Below are 19,872 nucleotides of genomic sequence, written 5' to 3' on the forward strand. Positions count from 1 at the left end.
ATTCAGTGGGTATTGTATAAAAGTATTTCTGTTAAACATTAGAAAAGATGAATAAATCTGTTTGTACCTGGATCTTTACTAAAGTGTAGGAACTGCTCCAGTGGCCTTGTGGTTAGAGCACCCGCCTTAGATGCAGGAGATCACAGGTTCAAACCCAACCAAGTATAATCATAGACTTTTAAAAATGGTACTCAAAGCTCCCTTGCTAGGCACTTGGCATTAAGAGGAATGTGTTAGGACTGTTTGGTATGGTGTCAGGATACTGTGACTGGGTGGGACATCATGCTGCATGTCTGCAGCGTGATGCCCCTGTGCTAGACATTACTATAAACTGCCACACTGCAGACATGATAGTGATATGACTGAAATATTTTTAAAACTACATTAAAATATTCAAATCACACATAACACTAAAGTGAGGAGTGTTCTGGTATGCTGACTATTCAGTTCTTAATTTTGGTGTACACGTTTTCCAGGCTATTGTCTTATGAAGCAAATAATGTTTACAATTACCTGAAGATTAGGAACTTTAAAAAACATAATTTTATCACAGTTTAATGTGTCCATCTTCTGTATGAGCTATTCTAAATTTTGATCTTTGTCACTCACATGATTACCCATAACAAAGCTGAGTTACTTAAGAGATTATACAATTGTCACAAAATCAATAACAGTAAATGTACCCCCAGTCTACTGCAATGTCAGTTCACTGCACTTTGTGGTTCTAGCAAAAACATCCAGTTATCTTCATATAATACTAATACAATCTTATATATTCATTCTTATTTCCAAAAGAAAATTAATTAATCTTATGAAATAATTTTTAATACATTTTCTTATTACTAATTGCTGAGGCATCATAAGTATTCTTCACTGAAATTAACTTAATAGATTTCATTTGAAATAGGCACCTATGTACAGTAATAATAATAATAATAACAATAATAATAATAATAATAACAATAATAATAATAATGTAAATAATAGGAGCATGAGCAGCAGAAGTGAGCAGTAGCAGTATTAGTATACCAATTTAAAAATGATATTAGTACTGTTTTATGACAACAGTTCTATCATCCTGCTAGTATCCTGCCATAATCTTAATTATTTTCCATAAGTGTTACAGAAGGATTACTGATTCTTGCTAAAGAATACTCAAATCATACTTGCTAAAACAGTAGACTTTTAGTGACCAATTCATTCCCTTCTGTTTTCCTGTCATAAAATACTCAAATCACACTTGCTGGAACTGTAGACTTTGAGTGACCAACTCATTCCCTTCTGTTTCCTTGCCATAAAATACTCCAATCATACTTGCTGGAACTGTAGACTTTGAGTGACCAACTCATTCCGTTCTGTTTTCTTGCCATAAAATATTCCAATCATACTTGCTGGAACTGTAGACTTTGAGTGACCAACTCATTCCCTTCTGTTTTCCTGCCATAAAATACTCAAATCATACTTGTTAAAACAGTAGACTTTTAGTGACCAATTAATTCCCTTCTGTTTTCCTGTCATAAAATACTCAAATCATACTTGCTAAAACAGTAGACTTTTACTGACCAACTCATTCCCTTCTGTTTTCCTGTCATAAAATACTTGGATCATACTTGCTGAAACTAGACTGTTCACAGCCAACTCATTCCCTACAGTTTTACTGCCAATTGCATGCTCAAATCCTGCCTTCTGAATTATTAGTTTTCCTGACAGCAGTATGTGGAGATGGTGCTTGTTAAAACAGTAGACTGAGCAGCCAACACATTCCTACTGTTTTACTGCCAACTGCATGCTCAAATCCTGCCTTCTGAATTATTAGTTTTCCTGACAGCAGTATGTGGAGATGGTGCTTGTTAAAACAGTAGACTGAGCAGCCAACACATTCCTACTGTTTTACTGCCAACTGCATGCTCAAATCCTGCCTTCTGAATTATTAGTTTTCCTGACAGCAGTATGTGGAGATGGTGCTTGTTAAAACAGTAGACTGAGCAGCCAACACATTCCTTCTGTTTTACTGCCAACTGCATGCTCAAATCCTGCTTGCTAAAACAGTACAATTCAGCAGCATTTTTTATTTCTTAGAGTGAAAATGATTGGTTTTCGTCAGGGTCACACAGGGTAAATGTGAGCTGTAACAAGTACTTGCTTCTATAAACTTTTAGAAGATGATCACGTGGCCCTTGTTTACATGCTAGAAAGCCCATATTATCCATGTTTTGGAGAATTAATCTCGGTAGAAGTTGGGCTGTTAAACTGTTTGTTGTATGTTGTGCTGTTTGGAGTTATTTCCAATTACATGGTTTGGAATTATTTCCAATTACTTGGATTCAAAGGATTAATTCTGTTATTTTTCTGGAAATTAAGTGTGTTCATGTGATATTGTGGAACAAGGACATTTTTTTATAAAAATGTATTCAGCTGTCAGAAACCGGAGTGATAGTTCTTATTTCTACAAGGAACTGTAGATGTAAACACTACAGATTGTAGCAAACATCATCATCTTCCACCTCTGAGTCTTCATCGGCATTCTAACATGAAATCAGTAGAACATTGTGTTAGTAAGACTACTAAAATTGTATTCTCTGATTATTTTTGGATCATTTTTTGGATTTGATTCTACAAAACCATAAGTTAATTATTTTTTTCTACATTTTTACAGAATTTTTCCAGGGAAATAAATTATTGTATATTTCAAAGCTTGTTGTTTTCACTCATTCTTGTGTTACTGTTTATTTGAGCCTAAACAAGTGACATAAGAGCCCAGTTTTCCCTCAGATAAAGACACAACAACTAGAACATTAATGGTATTCCCATAGACAATTGCCACATCACCTAAAACACTAATGATATTCCCCTTGACAGTTGCCACATCAGCTAAGACACTAATGATATTCCCACAGACAATTGCCACATCATCTTAAACACTAATGATAATTCCCTTTGACAGTTGCCACATCAACGTAAACACTAATGATATTCGTTTGACAGTTGCCACATCAACTAAAACACTAATGTTATTACCTTTGACAATTGCCACATCAACTAAAAACTAATGATATTCCTTTTGACAATTGCTACATCAACTAAAACACTAATGTTATTACCATTGACAATTGCCACATCAACTAAAAACTAATATTCCTTTTGACAATTGCCACATCAACTAAAACACTAATGTTATTACCTTTCAGAATTGCCACATCAACTTAAACACAAATGATATTCCCTTTGACAGTTGCCACAGCAACTAAAGCACTAATGATATTCTATTTGACAGTTGCCACATCAGGGGGCCCCGAGTGGCCGAGTGGTCCAAAGCGTTCTCCGTTACGGATCACTGCCATCTCACCTCTGTCTGCATGGATTCGAGTCTAGGATTCAGCCAATGTGGGTATGTGAGAAAGCTTGCCAGTAGCTTCTCGTGGGTTGGTGGTTCTTCCTGGGGTTTTCCCGGGTTCTTCCTCCACCATTAATACTGGCCACCATACGTAACCTATCTTGTGCTGAAAAATGGCGTTAAAAACCACAACAACAACAACAATAATAGCAACAACATTGCCACATCAACTAAAACACTAATGATATTTCCTTTGACAATTGCCATGTCAACTAATGTTATTCCCTTTGACATTTGCCACATTAACTAAAACCCTTATGTTATTCCCTTTGACAATTGCCATATCAACTATAACTGTTATTTCCACTGATAATTGTTACATCTCCAAAAGCACTAATGTTTTTTCCCGATGACAATTGCCACATCAAACACTAGCTTTTTATCGACTAAAACTCGACCATTCTTGTTATATCTCTCTATTCATCTTTTCACATTAATCTTATCTTTTCTTGAAGTCATGAATTACTTCTCTATCCTGCTTAATTTCATCTAACCTAAATGTTTACAAATCTATTTATTACATTAAATGGGGGAAGGGGTGAGAGCTGTGGGGTAGGAGGGGGCAACATATGGCCAGGAATTAACATCAGGAGACTGGCATTTATTTATAGCTCTATTTGTGCCCCCCTCCTTCACTTCACATGTTAAATAGATTGAATATCTGAATTAAATGTCACTAAATAACACATGGGGGTTGTTTCCTATACAATGTATACATTCACCCTCTTATATTGATAAACCCTCACCTTTTCTTCCACTATGTGCCTTATATATACCTGGGATTATTTCCTGTCTACTTTTTTGTCCTCTCCTACTCTTAAGTTCACATCATTCCCCCAGAGAATGTCATAGGGGGTCATTATTTTAACCTCTTTCTACCCATTACTTCATGCATTATACCTACCATATGTCACAATGTTTTATATAGCTCTGAATAAAACACACATATGCACACACATACACATACATATACAGAGAGAGAGAGAGAGAGAGAGAGAGATGAGTATTGTATGAAATAAAACAGATGAAGAGCACTACCAAAATAGACCCAAGAGATTATTTAAAAATGACATATTAACTTAATTGCATGGATAAATTTTAGCTTGTATATCAAATATTCATGAAACAATCTTCAGGGATTACGTATTTGCTGTACTTTTATAGCCCTCCTTCAAGACTTGAAATTAACTTTTTTAATACTACAGGTAGCTGCATTTTGATAGTTGTAATAATGTATGCCTACACAAATCAGATTATTTTCAGTGTACACTAGTGTACTTTGTGTTTTTAATATAAAATAACACTGTCAAGAAACTAGTCCTTGTTTTTTGAGCTTGCAATTTATTGGCATATCAGCATAACTTGCATACTACTAACTTACTAACATCAAATTTTAAGCCCAGCTTTTACCCCTGAGCTTGCTTTTGTCCTTACTGTATGTATAGGTTTATATTATCAATTTTGTTTCTTTATTTACAAATCTTTATATTTAACAAACAAAGCACGAATGAAGCTTTTATCAGAATAACTTCTTCTGCATTTTCCCCCACCTGTTTCTTATATAGAACTCTGTATTTATAGGTACAAGTACTTATATGTGACAGAATAAGCAGCAATTTGATATTGGATACTGCTTGATTAATTGAAGGACAATTACATAAACATTGTCTATGGAGAATACATTTGAAATACATTCTTTATTGCTATGAGTCTGTGTTCTTAAATTAAGTAACAGAAAAGAGTGAAAGACAACAAGCTTTGTAAAATTTAGCAAATATTATTTATTTCACTAGAATACAAAAGTGAAAATGAAATAAAATAACTTATGGCATTGCAAATTAAATCCCAAAATAATCCAAGAATCTCAGACACAAGTCCTAGTAATTTAAAGTCCTGAATAAAAATTCATTAAAATTCCAGAAAAAATCCCCAAACTGAAGTTGATGACATGTCTGTGGTAGCTATTAAAGTGTTGATATGTCAACAATCCTTTCTCCAGTCACAAAAAATACAACTCCAGGTTTGAATATACTTTAAATTCCATTGAATGTCTCTATCCAAGAAATCTTATCAGAGCACTTTTGTATTTCCAGAGAAATTAATCACTTGAATAATTTGAAGAAACTAGTCGCAACATAATACAACTTGAAAGTGCTAGATGTTAAAGCATGAATGACAAAGTCCTCACAATCAAATGATTATATAGTTCTCTACTTGACTCCAGGTCACAATTAGCATTTTCTAAAAAAAAATTACCTAATGGAAAATAACATTCTACTAGAATGATCATGATGTTTACAAAATCAAAGCCATACCCTGTAAAATTCACTTAGGAAAGTACAAAACCCTGAACCAAATAAATAAACATATGTACTTCTATTAATACAGATCATGACATTAAGCCCATACACAGAGAATAATTTAGATATGTATTAGTTGTTTACATAAAATGAAATTTTAAAAAAATCAATCAGGTCACGTGGAAATGAACTCAGTTTTGGACAAGGTCAAGTACAGCATGTGATGTTACATTACAATGGCATGTAATGAAATTTTTAAAAAAAATTAAACTAGCAAACAAACAGTTAAATTAGATATACATAACAGTATCAACATGTATAAAATATGATGATGTTTCATATGTACTTGTACCGTACATTGCAAAATCCACCGCACTACTTCTTAAAGGCATTATGTCCTAAAAGAAACAAAATAATATTTAAAGATAAGAGCAAACACTTCTTACTGTAAGTAGGATAAATAATTTAACAACAGAAATAGTAGTCAAATGAAGAATCAATTGGTTTAATTTTCCTTTCTCCTTATTATTATAAGCAGCTCTGTGACTTGGATCAGTCATTACATTAAATAATCACTGTGGGGATAATTAGAGTGACATTGTCAACCATTATATTATTTGATATAAATCAACAAATATTTTGTAGGTTGCTCACTACTTTTCTACATAGAACCTGCTGCTTGGAATCTGGTTACAACCCTTCTAAAAAATCTAACAAATGGCCCTATTTAGAATTAACTTATGTGCCTACTCAGAATCTGACATGACTGTACTCTGAACCTACTGTGGCCCTACTATAAACCTACTTGATATTACCATGAACCTGCTGTGGCCCTACTATAAACCTACTTGATGTTACCATGAACCTGCTGTGACCCTACTATAAACCTACTTGATGCTACCATGAACCTGATGTGGACCTACTATAAACCTACTTGATGCTACCATGAACCTGCTGTGGCCCTACTATAAACTTGCTGTGATGCTACTATAAACCTACTTGATGTTACCATGAACCTGCTGTGGCCATACTATAAACCTACTTGATGTTACCATGAACCTGCTGTGGCCCTACTATAAACCTACTTGATGTTACCATGAACCTGCTGTGACCCTACTATAAACCTACTTGATGTTACCATGAACCTGCTGTGGCCCTACTATAAACCTACTTGATGCCACCATGAACCTGCTGTGGCCCTACTATAAACCTACTTGATGCCACCATGAACCTGCTGTGGCCCTACTATAAACCTACTTGATGCCACCATGAACCTGCTGTGGCCCTACTATAAACCTACCTGATGCCACCATGAACCTGCTCTGGCCCTACTATAAGCCTGCTTGATGCTACCATGAACCTGCTGTGGCCCTACTATAAGCCTGCTTGATGCTACCATGAACCATGATGCTCTACATTGAGCATGCCCTACTCGAAACCTGCTGTGGCCCTACGATGAACCTAGTGTGGTTCTAGTCTAAACTTTCTATTGGCCCTACCATGAACCTGCTGTTGGCCCTACTGTAAACCTGTTGTTGGCCCTACTGTGAACTTGCCCATGGGCCTTAACTGCAAACTTGCTGATGATCCTTCTGTAAACCCGCTGTTGGCCCTACTGTGAACTTGCTGATGGGCCTTAACTGCAGACTTGCTGATGGGTCTACTGTGAACTTGCTCATGGGCCTATGGTGAACTTGCACATGGGCCTTAACTGCAGACTTGCTGATGGGCCTTAACTGCAAATTTGCTGATGGGCCTACTGTGAAGTTGATGTTGGCCCTACTGTAAACCCGGTGTTGGTCCTACTGTAAACCCACTGTTGGTCCTACTGTGAACTTGCTGATGGGCCTATGGTGAACTTGCACATGGGCCTTAACTGCAGACTTGCTGATGGGCCTTAACTGCAGATTTGCTGTTGGTCTTACCGTGAACTTGCTGATGGGCCTTAACTGCAAACTTGATGATGGGCCTACTGTGAAATTGCTGATGGGCTTAGTCAAAACCTGCTGGTGGCCCTACTCTGAACTTATGTGGCCATACAGTGAACCTACTGATAACCACACACTGAACATGATGATGGTGCAGCTCTGAACTATTAATGACCTTACACTTAAAAAGAAGATATATGAGAACAGAACTCTATATCCAGCTATAAAAAGATTAGGAGGCCTCCTTGTGCATGCTCAGATGAACTCAAACCATAATCTGGAAATGGGAGCATACAGATGTCAAAGACAGACATTGACTAATCTGCAGTCTGGGATTTCTACTTTGAAAGTTGGTGAAAAAACTGATTTTAGAAGAAGAATGAACAGTCACAAATCCCATAACAGAAGCATGATCAACACAGAACTCATCTACCATTCAGACTCGACCAGTCCCTAAAAATCCTGCCAATCGAGTTAGATCACAGAATGACTGACAAATCAATTTGTCACATATTAATATACCCAGCCTTGTATTCTCTCCCGCCATACCCTCCCTTTGTTCAGAAGATGCAGTCTGCTCTGGTAGATTTGGATGATGTGCTCTTCAAATGGAAGTGCATTACAGGTGTGTGTGTGTGATTTGGATTTTTAACATAGCTTTAAAAAAATTCAGTCATATCACTGTGACTGCAGTGTGGCAGTTTATAGTGATGTCTTGCACTTGGGCATCATGCCACAGACATATAGCATCATATCCCTCGCAGTCACATTATCCTGACACCAGGCCAACCAGTCCTAACACTAACCTCTTAATGCTGAGCACCTAGCAAGGCAGCTGCTAGTACCATTCTTATAAGTCCTTGGTATGACTCGGCTTGGGTTCGAATCCGCCACCTCCTGAATTAGAGGCAGATGCTCTACACTCTAACCACTTAGGCCACTGGAGCAGTCCTGTGCATTAGAAAAAAATGTTGTAATGCTGAAAAATGCTTCTTCTTTTGTAAACATAGTGAATTAATGGAGATTTTTAGGCTGGATCACCCTTCCATATACAAATGTAAGTACAGGGGTTTTAATAGATCATCAGGAATTGTCTGAATCGATGATTTCAATGTGTAGAAAAGCTTAGTCATTGTTAAACTTTTATATACATTTGTATGCCTTGATTACTGTAAATACTCGCTTATATGACAAGTCCAACTGCAAGCTGCACAGACTCAGATCTGCAGTCACATAATGCACGGATCCAGCAGATCTTAGTCTGTGCAGTTTGTAAAAAGTATTCAGTAGACAAAACAAGATAAACCCTGATCTGCAGGTGCATTATGCTACAGCAAATCAGAATCTTTGTTGATTGCAATTTGACTCAGCTTGCAAGTGAGGATAAATGGTACATTATCCTACAGACATTGATAGCATGTATCTTTGATACAACATCTCTCTTTCCATTTAAATGTTATTTTTACAAATTTACCATATTTACTTGATTATAATGTTGGGCCCATCTGCAAACTGCAAACTGCATTGACCCCGATAATGCACGGGCAGAAATGTGGGTCCATTAATTTTGTTAGGAGGCATCAGTAGAACAAACAACAAGGACCCAGATCTGTTTGAATATTAAAAGATGACAGATCAGGGTATATGTTGATTGTAGGTGGACTTAACTTTTAGTCAATTAAATACTGTATATGTCATTTGATCAACTTCATCCCTTCTGTTTTTTCACTAGTCATGTTAGAAAGAAAACACCATAGTGTATTCTACAAGGAAAGTGATACAGTTTAGTATTTACAAAGATGACAAGGGATCGGTTTCACCCAAATGATACTTGTGCCCATCTTGCAGTATATTCCATTTTACATCAGAGTGTTGTGGAGATAGAAGCATGCTTGTTTATTTTCCAAAGAATGTTATTTATTTTATCATCATCATCATCATCATCATCATCATCCCATATCAAAGTGCTTTCTGTGATCCTTATTTTTCTCTCAAACATTGTTGAAAGGGACACTTGAGGCAACAGGACCTAGACAATCACTATCTTTACTTTCAATATTTTTAGAGTCTTTCTCAGTTTGTCTGTATATCCATCTATCCATTCATCCATACTTTCAATTTGTAGGCAGAACTCCACAACTGTTTAAGAGCTCTCTATGAAATTTGCTACATCTGTTAGACAGTACAGAAGTAGATCTGTCTTTTGTTATTCACATTCCTTTCTTCTAATTTTTTGCAGTGTTTTTGACTGTTTGTAATTTCATCCACCCATCCATGATTTGCACTTTTATTGCATATTTCTTATAGCAGAACTCCAAATTTTAAATCATTTGAGATATACATATTAGACCAGTGATATAGATGTGCCTTTCACTATTGGGAATTTGTCAGTAGGTACTGACCTCAGTGGTCAAGATGTGCCATTTGCCCCTATTAAACCACCAAAACTGTTCAGTATATCCCAGCAAGATATATATATATATATATATATATATATATATATATATATATATATATAGTCATCTAGATGACTGTGCTTTGCTGCCGAGACATTGCCTAAACCTATTAGAAGTACATGTACTTCAACAAGGCTTGGTATATATGTCTTGCTAGCTTTATAGAGGTGCCTTAATGTATTGCAAGTGATACAGTATACAAGTTGCAAGTGCTGGACGATAGAGTACTAGCTCATTGTAGTATAATAACTTAGTTCTGTACCATAGGGTTCTAGCTCATTGCAATATAAAATCTTAGTTCTGGAGCATAGGGGATTTTCAATAGGAGTCATGACATTGGGGGGATGGACAGGGAGACAAGAGGTATAATAGCATCTGTAGATGACACTATTATTATCTCTTCACTTTCTGAAAAAATGTTGGAGATAATGTGAGACTCCACAGCTGTCCACCCATCTGTCCACCCATCTGTCTACCCACCTGTTTATTACCACATATCCTAAACTAATGGATGAAATTTCACGAAACTTTATAGTTATGTTGCCCTTATGCCCATCTTTCTAATGAGTATTGCAAGGATGCAGGGTCTACACTGAACTTAATTTTTTAGAAAAGTTGGTTGTCCCATCAACAATAATAAGGCAAACTGGTGGGAAAATAGAAGAAATCAAAAGAGGTTACCATGAACCATGTTCTAAACAGACATTTTTACTATTCATTGGAGACAAATTAAATAAAAATGAATAGGACTATACATTAAACATTTTTAAATTTAAAAATGTGTCTGAGTTTCATTCAGTACATGTGCAGTTTAACTTTTCATTTGCAAAAGATGGTAATCTTGATAAAAAGTTATTATCAAGGTGCATGTTTTCTCTTTTTTACAGGATGAAGTATGAAATAACCTTGTGTTCCTTCCCTACCTAAAAATTGCAACAGAGTAATGATTATTTCATGACTGGTAGGCTTTAAATGCACTGAATTTCAATCCCTTCTTTCCTTTGGAAATATTTGCTCTGAATCTTGTATATTCAAATGTAATTGCAGGCATACCGCTATTAATGACTTATAAGACAAGTCCAACTGCAAACTGCACATGCCCAGATCACATAATGCACCAGCAAATCTGGGTCTGTGCCATTAGGAGTAATCACTAGAACAAACAATTATGCTACAACGTGTCAGGATCTTTGTTGTTTATAGTTTGACTCAACTTATGTATATATATGGTAATTAATGATTAGATCGAAACAAAAGTTGATTTAAAAGCATGTAAACAATATGTTTGAAGGGTAGTACATTGTTTTGTTTTTTTTAATAAAAAACCACCAAAAAAAACAAGTTTTACTATCATAATCAAAATACAAAAGCTTTTAGAAGCCTAGTAAATGGGTGAAGTGGGTGAATTTGAACTCAGGAAAAACAGGACCAACTGAACTTTGTCTACTTATTTGGGAAAAATTATTGGATTGCCTATTACTCCTGAATTTCCCTCTAGCGTATACCCTGAATATATATCATCCTTTATAAAAGTGCACTGAATTAAACGGAAAATTGATATAAGGAATAGTTAACTTAAGAACACGTAAGCCAGGTCCAACTTCTGACAACATAGATCTTGATCTGGCATCACATAATGCACCAGCAGATCAGGGCCTGTGTTATTTGTTCTACCAATTACTTTTAACAGACTTCATAGACCCAGATCTGTTGGTGCATTTTAAAATGGCAGATCTGTGTCTTTGCAGCTTATGGTTGGATCCAACTTATAAGCAGGTAAATAAGGTATATTGACCCTCAAGGTGTAACATTATCAAAGATTGTGACACAAACCCAAACATGATATGTAATACCAATTCATAACAGAGTTAAATATCAATTAAAATTTCATTAGATGAAAATAAAGAATGATACTAAATCATATTGGTTTCATTTTAAATAGTATTTATGTGTTTTCTTCGTTTTTTCATTTGTTTCTTTATTTAATGTTTACTTCATTTTTTTTTTGGTGCTTTATTCCTCAGATTGTGAAAGCGTTTGTCACATTAACAGATGCTTATAGAAATGCTGATAAGGAAGCCCTTGTAAAAGAACTTCAGGATCATGTTAAAGAAGTTACAGCACCTTACAAGTACCCGAGGAAGGTATGTATTATATGGCATATCAGTGGCCAGGAATACAAAACATATAGTTTAGATCCTAAATTAAATTTTGTTTTGTTGATTGTTCATTGAGTTCTGAGAACTTTTACATGTACAATGCATTGTTGAGGACTCCAACCTGATAATGATGAGGTTCCTGCAAGAGAGATCACTACTGTTCAGCAGTCGATTGTTAAGCAGCTGCCATATCTTTCATGTCCATAGAAGCTAATTACACCCATTGTCTTGAGAGCTGTATGGTTTACAAATGGCCTGTATAGAAGCTATGCTTGTTTTTAGGAGAAAGCTGCCTCAGAAAGGAACACTGATACCAGATATAGCTCAGAACCTGAAATGTTTGTCACTGAGCAGTTTGACACTCCAAACAGCAAGAATCCTTACTCGTTGCAGGCGTTGTGGTTATGTTTTTTTACTAGGTACATGTCACATTTCACTTCACCAATGAATAAGGCATTACAAACTCTAAAACTCTACCATATGTCTGAATTGTGTTAATGCTAAAAAGCCACTTTGTCTCGTTTTTGTAATGTTCATGTGAGTTTGCAGCAAATACTGTTTTGGACTGGAAACATGTGGAAGTAATTTACACTGGAAAATTACATGCTATGTCAACTTAGACCTTGTAAGTCATTAACTTCACTATTTATTTATTTATTTAGTTTACTTACTTACTTACTTACTTACTTACTTACTTACCTACCTACTTACCTACCTACTTACCTACCTACCTACCTGCCTACCTATCTACCTACCTACCTACCTACCTTTCTTTCTTTCTTTCTTTCTTTCTTTCTTTCTTTCTTTCTTTCTTTCTTTCTTTCTTTGTGGATGGCTTTAGCATAGGGTCAGGAAGAAATCCTTTAATTTTAGGGTCAAGAGATAAAAGGTCAGGGTCAGTATGACTGAATGAAGAAAAATGATTTTTTAAGTTGTTTTGAAGACTATTAAACATGGGCAGGGTACAATACTAAAAATAACACAGCCTTTATAACCCTGCCACCAAGAGTCAATAGCATCATTATACCAATAAATAATAGTTAAAATGATAACATCAGTGCAATAGACTGAGGCCAAACTAAAAACCTTAAATGAAAGAAGAATTTTTTCACAAAAAATATTTGAAGTTTATTTACCAAAGTTCCGCCATCATGTTAGGTTGTTTTTTCTTCATCATTGTCTTTTTCCGGTGAGTGTCTCATACGTGTGCCAAACTGGCAGGGTGATTTGCTTTACATAAGACAAAAATAAGATGACAAAAGCCTGATATTATTACCTAATTTATCAGCAGATATGTTGCTGGAAAGTGCCATTTGGCCTTATAAGCACAATATTTCAGGTAAGAAGAACTTTTTACAAGTTTTGTGCAAAATAGACTACCAGATTCCAAAGTAATGGAACCAAAGTTGAAAAACATTCTCTCACTCATAAGGAATCGCTTGAAAGCTGAAACATTTCAAAGATTGATGACTGTAATGTTGAAAATGTATACAACTGAGAATTTGACTCCTTCTACTCTGTTAGAGTATGGTCAAGAGCTTCACATGGGATAATCTTGAAGTCAAGAAATTAATTTATTTAGATTTTCACATGAATATCTGGTAAAATAGACTATTTAAATGCTTTTTTTTATTTTACAAGGTTCTTCCATCACACTTCTATAAATGTTGGATGACAGTTCTTCACAAACCTGAATGAAACACTGTGAGCTTATTATTAAAAACAATGCTTGTTCAATCATAAGACACTCAAACATTTCTACATCTTAGCTTTTGATAGATTTAATAAAAATTAAATATAAAAACGTTTAATGACATTTTATAACCATGGATATGCAAAAGATTTCAAAGTATAATCGTCTTGATATTAATCTCTTGCTTAAAATTACTTCATTGTTATTGTTGTTGTTGTTCTTATGGGATTTAATGCTGTTTTTCAGTACAAGATAGGCTGTACATTGTGGCCAGTTTAACTGGTGAGGAAGAACCTGGGACACCCCCACACCCACCCACCGGAAAGAACCACTGACCCATGTTTAACAGCTGGCAAGCTTTCTCACATACCTACATTGGCTAAGCCTGTGACTTGAACCCACACAGAGGTTAGATGGCAATGATCAGTAATGGTGATCACTTTAGACCACTGGGCCACATGGGGCCCCTTTTTCATTGTGACCCTGGCATTGAGTGGAGGAAGCATTACTTGAAAGGGTTAGATGTACAGTGAAAATAAGAAACATAAATCTGTACCATAAATACATGCTTATAAGTTGAGTCCAACTGCAAATAACAAAGATCTAGATATGCTATAGCATAATGCTCCTGCAGATCAGGGTCTGTATTCTCTGTTGTACTGATTACCCCCAACAAACTACACAGACCCAGATCTGCCAGTGCAATATGCAATAGTAGACACAGGTCTGTGCAGTTTGCAGTGGGACTTATAAGAAATTATATATGGTATTTTGATTCATGTCATGTGCAACAAATATTGTACTGAATATGTAGCTTTTTACTCTGTAGTTATTTAGATTATTTCATTCTAATTGATAGGTACTAGATTTTCTTAAAATAATGCTTTTAAACATTTTTATCTTTTACAACCATCACACACACACACACACAGACACACAAACACACACAGTCCAATATTTACAGTGTGTATTAAAAAATGGATAAATTTTTTGGTGATGTTACATTTTATTAAATACTGTTCAGGTGAACATATGATATAGTTTTTGAGTTTAGAATCTCTATGAAGCAGCCAATTGTTTTAGGAGTCTCCATCTGGCATTTCATGAAGTTGCAGCTTAACACTGATTTGACAGTTTTAAATTGTATTAGTTTTGCAACCTACAGAATAACTAGCAACATTGAGGGACAAAATTATTCATGCATAAATTCTGAAAATTGGCAATCATAACTGGGATTGCAGAGACATAAATTTAGCATATTACCCCTTGATAGTGAGCTGCAGTGGCTGTGTGGTTAGTATGCCAGACTCACAACCAAAAAGGTGCAGGTTCGAATCCTACCACTGGTCCAGCTAATCTTGGTGTGCCTTGGCACTAAGTAACCTACGTGTGTTGCTGTGCCATAAAGCAAAAAAGAACTCTCCATATTGAAATAGTCATTGATTCATGGATGCATTTTTAATACAGATGATTAATACATATGTGATCTTTATATGTTTTGTATAGCCACTTAAATTTGTTTTCTTTTTTATTAGAATTTCAATGCCTTTAGATAGATTTACTTTTTTCCTTACATATATTTCCTGAATTTACTTTCTGAAACTGTGTTTCTTTGAAACCTCACAGAGTTTAGATTCTTTCCTGACTGAATCCTAAAGCCCAATACTGGGGCTAATGATGACCAAAATGTCAATTTCAGTTATCATGCTGTGATTCATTTCAATAATAGTCACATATCTGGTGATTAAAAATTTACATGCTTGTGCAGTTCTTTGCAGATTCTTGCACTGAAGTCACTGACATCATATTTTTGAACTTACATTATTGATGTAAGAAACTACATGTTTTTTAACAAAGAAATATGCACAAATTCAGAATTTATCAATAAATCAGATTTTGTTTTTTATATTTCACAGAGAAGGAAATATGAAGAAAAAAAAATGTTGAATAATAACTACAGTTTGATAGTGGCCTGAGCCAAAGCAGAAAACTTCCAGCTGAGCCATTTTCCATTATCTCTGACTATTGACTGTACCAGTATTTTTCAGGGCACAATATTGGGACAACATGGAAAAAGCTATAGTGCCAGCCTAAAGGAGAGCTGCCTTGTCAGAGTCAGACATTAAAGTGTCTGGTATCTTCTCCTGTATGAAACAGCATTCTAATTGCAGCAATCTCTAGAATGGTGCTGTATTAATATTACAAACGCCTATCACTTTTAAGTGAAAATTGATGCAGTAGTTTTGCATTTATGGAAGGCTAATTAAAAAATTTGAATGATTTTCATCCAGTTTTAAGCCACATAATTTTGCTTTTATTTAGTCACATCAACATTGGGTACATGCTACAGAGCATCCCATAGGAAACTAATATTTTCAGGAATTTTTTCCATCTGTGTTTCCCTTGCTTTGTTAAAGTTTATACTTCATACTAGGTTTTCTTAAAATTTTATCTTAAAATAGTGTAATGTTTGGGGGTTGGTTTTTTTGTGGGTTTTAATGGCACTTTTAACACATGTTTGGCTATATCCTGCCATATAAATGGGAGTGCTTTTTCGAAGGACACAAAGTTGTAGCCAACCCATGATTTGTTGATTACAAGTTTGGCACAGCTTCCAGTATAATGTAATTTTGTAGTCTTTATTGGAATTTTCCTTTCAAGAACACTTGAATAATTAAGACAAATTTTATGTACCTTTCAGATTGAATTTGTGGATGAGCTACCTAAAACTGTCAGTGGAAAGATTCGACGAGTGGAATTAAGGAATAAAGAATGGGGCCAAAAGACAAACGAATAACTAGTTCTAGTTTTTTAAATTAATAAAATGCATTATAACCATTATTTCAAAATTATCAACAGATATTTCGTATGTTATTTAAATCTGAATGTCGGCTTGGACCTAAGTCCGAACAGTGCCATTTTGGCATCAGTTTTGGCCACCTTGGCAACCGTCTTGAAAATATTAGTATCTCTAGTCCACATGAATGGATGGTCATATCAGTATGTGGTTTTCACTGAAAGTCTTCTAATGATGTCAGATGATCCAAAAATAATGTCATGCCGATCGGACAACCAGTATGGCCACCACAGAAGCCATCTTAAAAATCTAGTTATTGCTGTTTCTTAGTGCAAATCTAGGGTTTTAACAGGAAGATTTCTTATGCTGTCTAGTTGGTCTTAATTAAAAGTTGTGTTGGTCTGACATCTAATATCCCCACCAAAGTGGCCATCTTGAAACTCTTATTACTGCTTCTTCTAGATGGATAGTTGTATCAACATTGATTGTTCACCATAAGACTTCTTATCTTGTCTGGTTCTAACTGAAATAAAATGGAGCTGGTCTTATAGGATAACAGCCATCTTGAAAATGTTGCTATCGATACCCCTAAATCAAAACTCATATCTACATACAGCTTTTGCCTGATAAATGCTTATGTTATCTAGTTGATCCTAAATGAAACTAGTACTTACTTTAACCTCAAATATGGTTACTGTGACAGCCATCTTGAAAATCATTTTGTTGCTAAACTGCTCCTTAATGGAAAGTCAGATTTACATGGCATTTTCAGCTGAAGACTTATTATGGTTTCTAGTTGAACCCAAATAAAATTTATGCCCATCTGATATCCAGTATAGCCATCAAATCACATTGAAAATATTATCACTGCTTCTGCAGAGTTCATGGTCATATCAACATGGGGTTTTGACCAAAAGTCTTCTCATGCTGTCCTAAATGATGATGACTTCCAGTGTGACCTTCACAATGAACATTTTGAAAATCACGTAACGAATTCTCCAGAATGGATGGTCATTTTAGCATTTAGTTTTCACCAAAGATCTTTTAATGATCTGAATTACCCTGAAGGAAAATGGTGCTGATCTGACATCTACTATTGCCTACACAGCTCAAGACTATCAGAGATTGATTCAACATTCAACAGTAAAAAAGAAAAAATGGTTTTGTCTTGAATTTGTTGAAATTCATTTTGGACATTTGAATGAGAGGCCATTTAAGGAACTTATATTTATAAAGATACAGTTTATTTTGTAATACAGATGTTACATGCATATTCTAGGTAAATATATTTCACCTTATTTTAAGATATTGTATTTTAAGAAATTATATTTTATATCTTTTTTATAAGCAGAATAGGTTTGATAAAGGCAGAGCATCTATTATGATAAGTATTCTGAGGATGTCCATTAATTATGCATATGTACATTTCAGAATTATTTTTATATTCATGAGAAACAGACTTGTATATTTCTGTTGGATTTATTACAGTCTGTTAAAATATGCCATCACTCACACACTGTCATACTAAAGAATGTTGCTGAGTAATGTGTGTCTTATTACAGTTCACGTTAGACAGTTTTTATACACCACCTATAAGGTATCGTGATATGATTTTGTTTCTGCACAATAACTCAAGTTTGCCAACATCTACCAATACCAAACTTAGTAAGAAACACGCATTTGGGGCAAAGAAGAAAGTCACAAAAGTCAAAGGTCAAGGTCAAAAAGAATATCTTGATTTCTATTGAAGATCAAACATTTCAAATGGCATGCATCTGAAATTGGAAAGACATCTATTGATGTTGGGTCAAAAGTCAAGGTCACAAAAGCTTTACAGAGAAAAATGGCTTTCACACAATATCTTTAGCTTTTACAACCTACTTTGACCAAACTTTGTGAATTTCTTACATTTGTCATAAGCAAGACATCTTTTGACTTTGGAGCTCAAAGTTAAGATCCAAAGGACTCCAAGAAAGAAAAAAGTTTCCATAAAATAACACTAGTCCAATGCTTCAAACTATGACCAAATTTTGTGACTGTCTTGCATTTGAGGCAAGAATGGCAGGTAACCATTTTGGTGCCAATAGGTCAAAGGTGAAGGTCCCCTAGCTTAAAAAAATTGAAAAATGTTCTTTGTCTTTTTCTCTTGACTAAATTTTGTGCTTACACATATGACAAGGAAGATGCCTGTTAATTTCTAATTCAAAAATTTAACTGATCAATGAGAAAGTGTTTCCCATAATTGAAGTGCAATAATATTATTTACAACATGATGAGTGTATGATGTACCATTTATGGAACTCTTGTTATTAGAGTTCCATTTTCCTGCTGTGGTATTCACATGTAGATGTAAGATATTTGTATGATATGGAATGGTTGGTTTATAATATGTCATCTGATATTAAATTAAAACTTACACTGCTGTGTACTGTTATACATTTTTTTAATATATGCTTTTGATTATAAGAATTAATATTGATAAAAATAAGACATAATATTAGAAGTTGTTTATATAAAAAAAGAAGATAAAAGTTCATCGTCCAAATGTCTTTGGCAGTCTCCTCAGTGTAATAAAAACCTGTGTAGCATCCTATCTCTAGCATTGGTAATAGTATCCATATCTAAAGGTAAAATCATATTTTTGTTAAATCCACATGGTATCTGACAATTATACTGTTGTTTTTTGGATTGTAAATGGTATTTTAAAGGCTAAATTGGATCAGCTCCTGGGGAAACAGGCAAAAGGTGCTACTTTGAAACTATGAATTTACTAATAGTTTTTGCATTTTAGTTCATAATTGCCATAATGTTATTTAGAGGTTCTCCTACTTACAGTTTCTAACATGGTGATGGAATTCATCTTTATGAGTGCTACACGTTTTTAGAGAGCAGATAACTGTGACATGCTTTTCATGCTTGACAAAGTTTGGTTGTTTGTTTAAGTCCATTTCTCATGTACAGTTCATGGCATGGTACTGAATCTTGGCAAGGGAGTGAAGAAAAATTTGGGACATCTTGTCAGACAGTTTTCAACAAAATTGATCAAACTGCCAAGAGTAGGCACTATATAAAGTATTGGTAATGTTTTGTCTCAACTAGCTAAATTAGAAAATATTTCTGTCCTTGAAAAATTAACATGTCAGTA

At 34.9% G+C, this 19,872-nt stretch overlaps 1 protein-coding gene across 4 annotated transcripts in view; it reads left to right on the forward strand.

The window, feature by feature from the left end:
* LOC149802780 (acyl-coenzyme A synthetase ACSM3, mitochondrial-like) overlaps positions 1-19,145 on the forward strand; it is a 93,370-nt gene extending 74,225 nt beyond the window's left edge. For 3 of the 4 annotated variants that reach the window (XM_089952208.1, XM_089952207.1, XM_089952209.1), the window contains exons 16-17: positions 12,103-12,222; positions 16,632-19,145. In XM_089952208.1, coding sequence (XP_089808334.1) covers positions 12,103-12,222; positions 16,632-16,727 — 216 coding nt within the window. In that variant the 3' untranslated portion in view covers positions 16,728-19,145. Of the gene's footprint in view, positions 1-10,965; positions 11,040-12,102; positions 12,223-16,631 lie in introns of those variants that run through there. The other variant, XR_016420091.1, reaches the window with a different exon arrangement.
* The last annotated feature ends 727 nt before the right edge of the window (positions 19,146-19,872 follow it).

The sequence above is a fragment of the Sinohyriopsis cumingii genome, chromosome 3, assembly GCF_028554795.1.
Source record: "Sinohyriopsis cumingii isolate HCF-2022 chromosome 3, ASM2855479v2, whole genome shotgun sequence".
Taxonomy (NCBI): Eukaryota; Metazoa; Mollusca; class Bivalvia; order Unionida; family Unionidae; genus Sinohyriopsis; species Sinohyriopsis cumingii.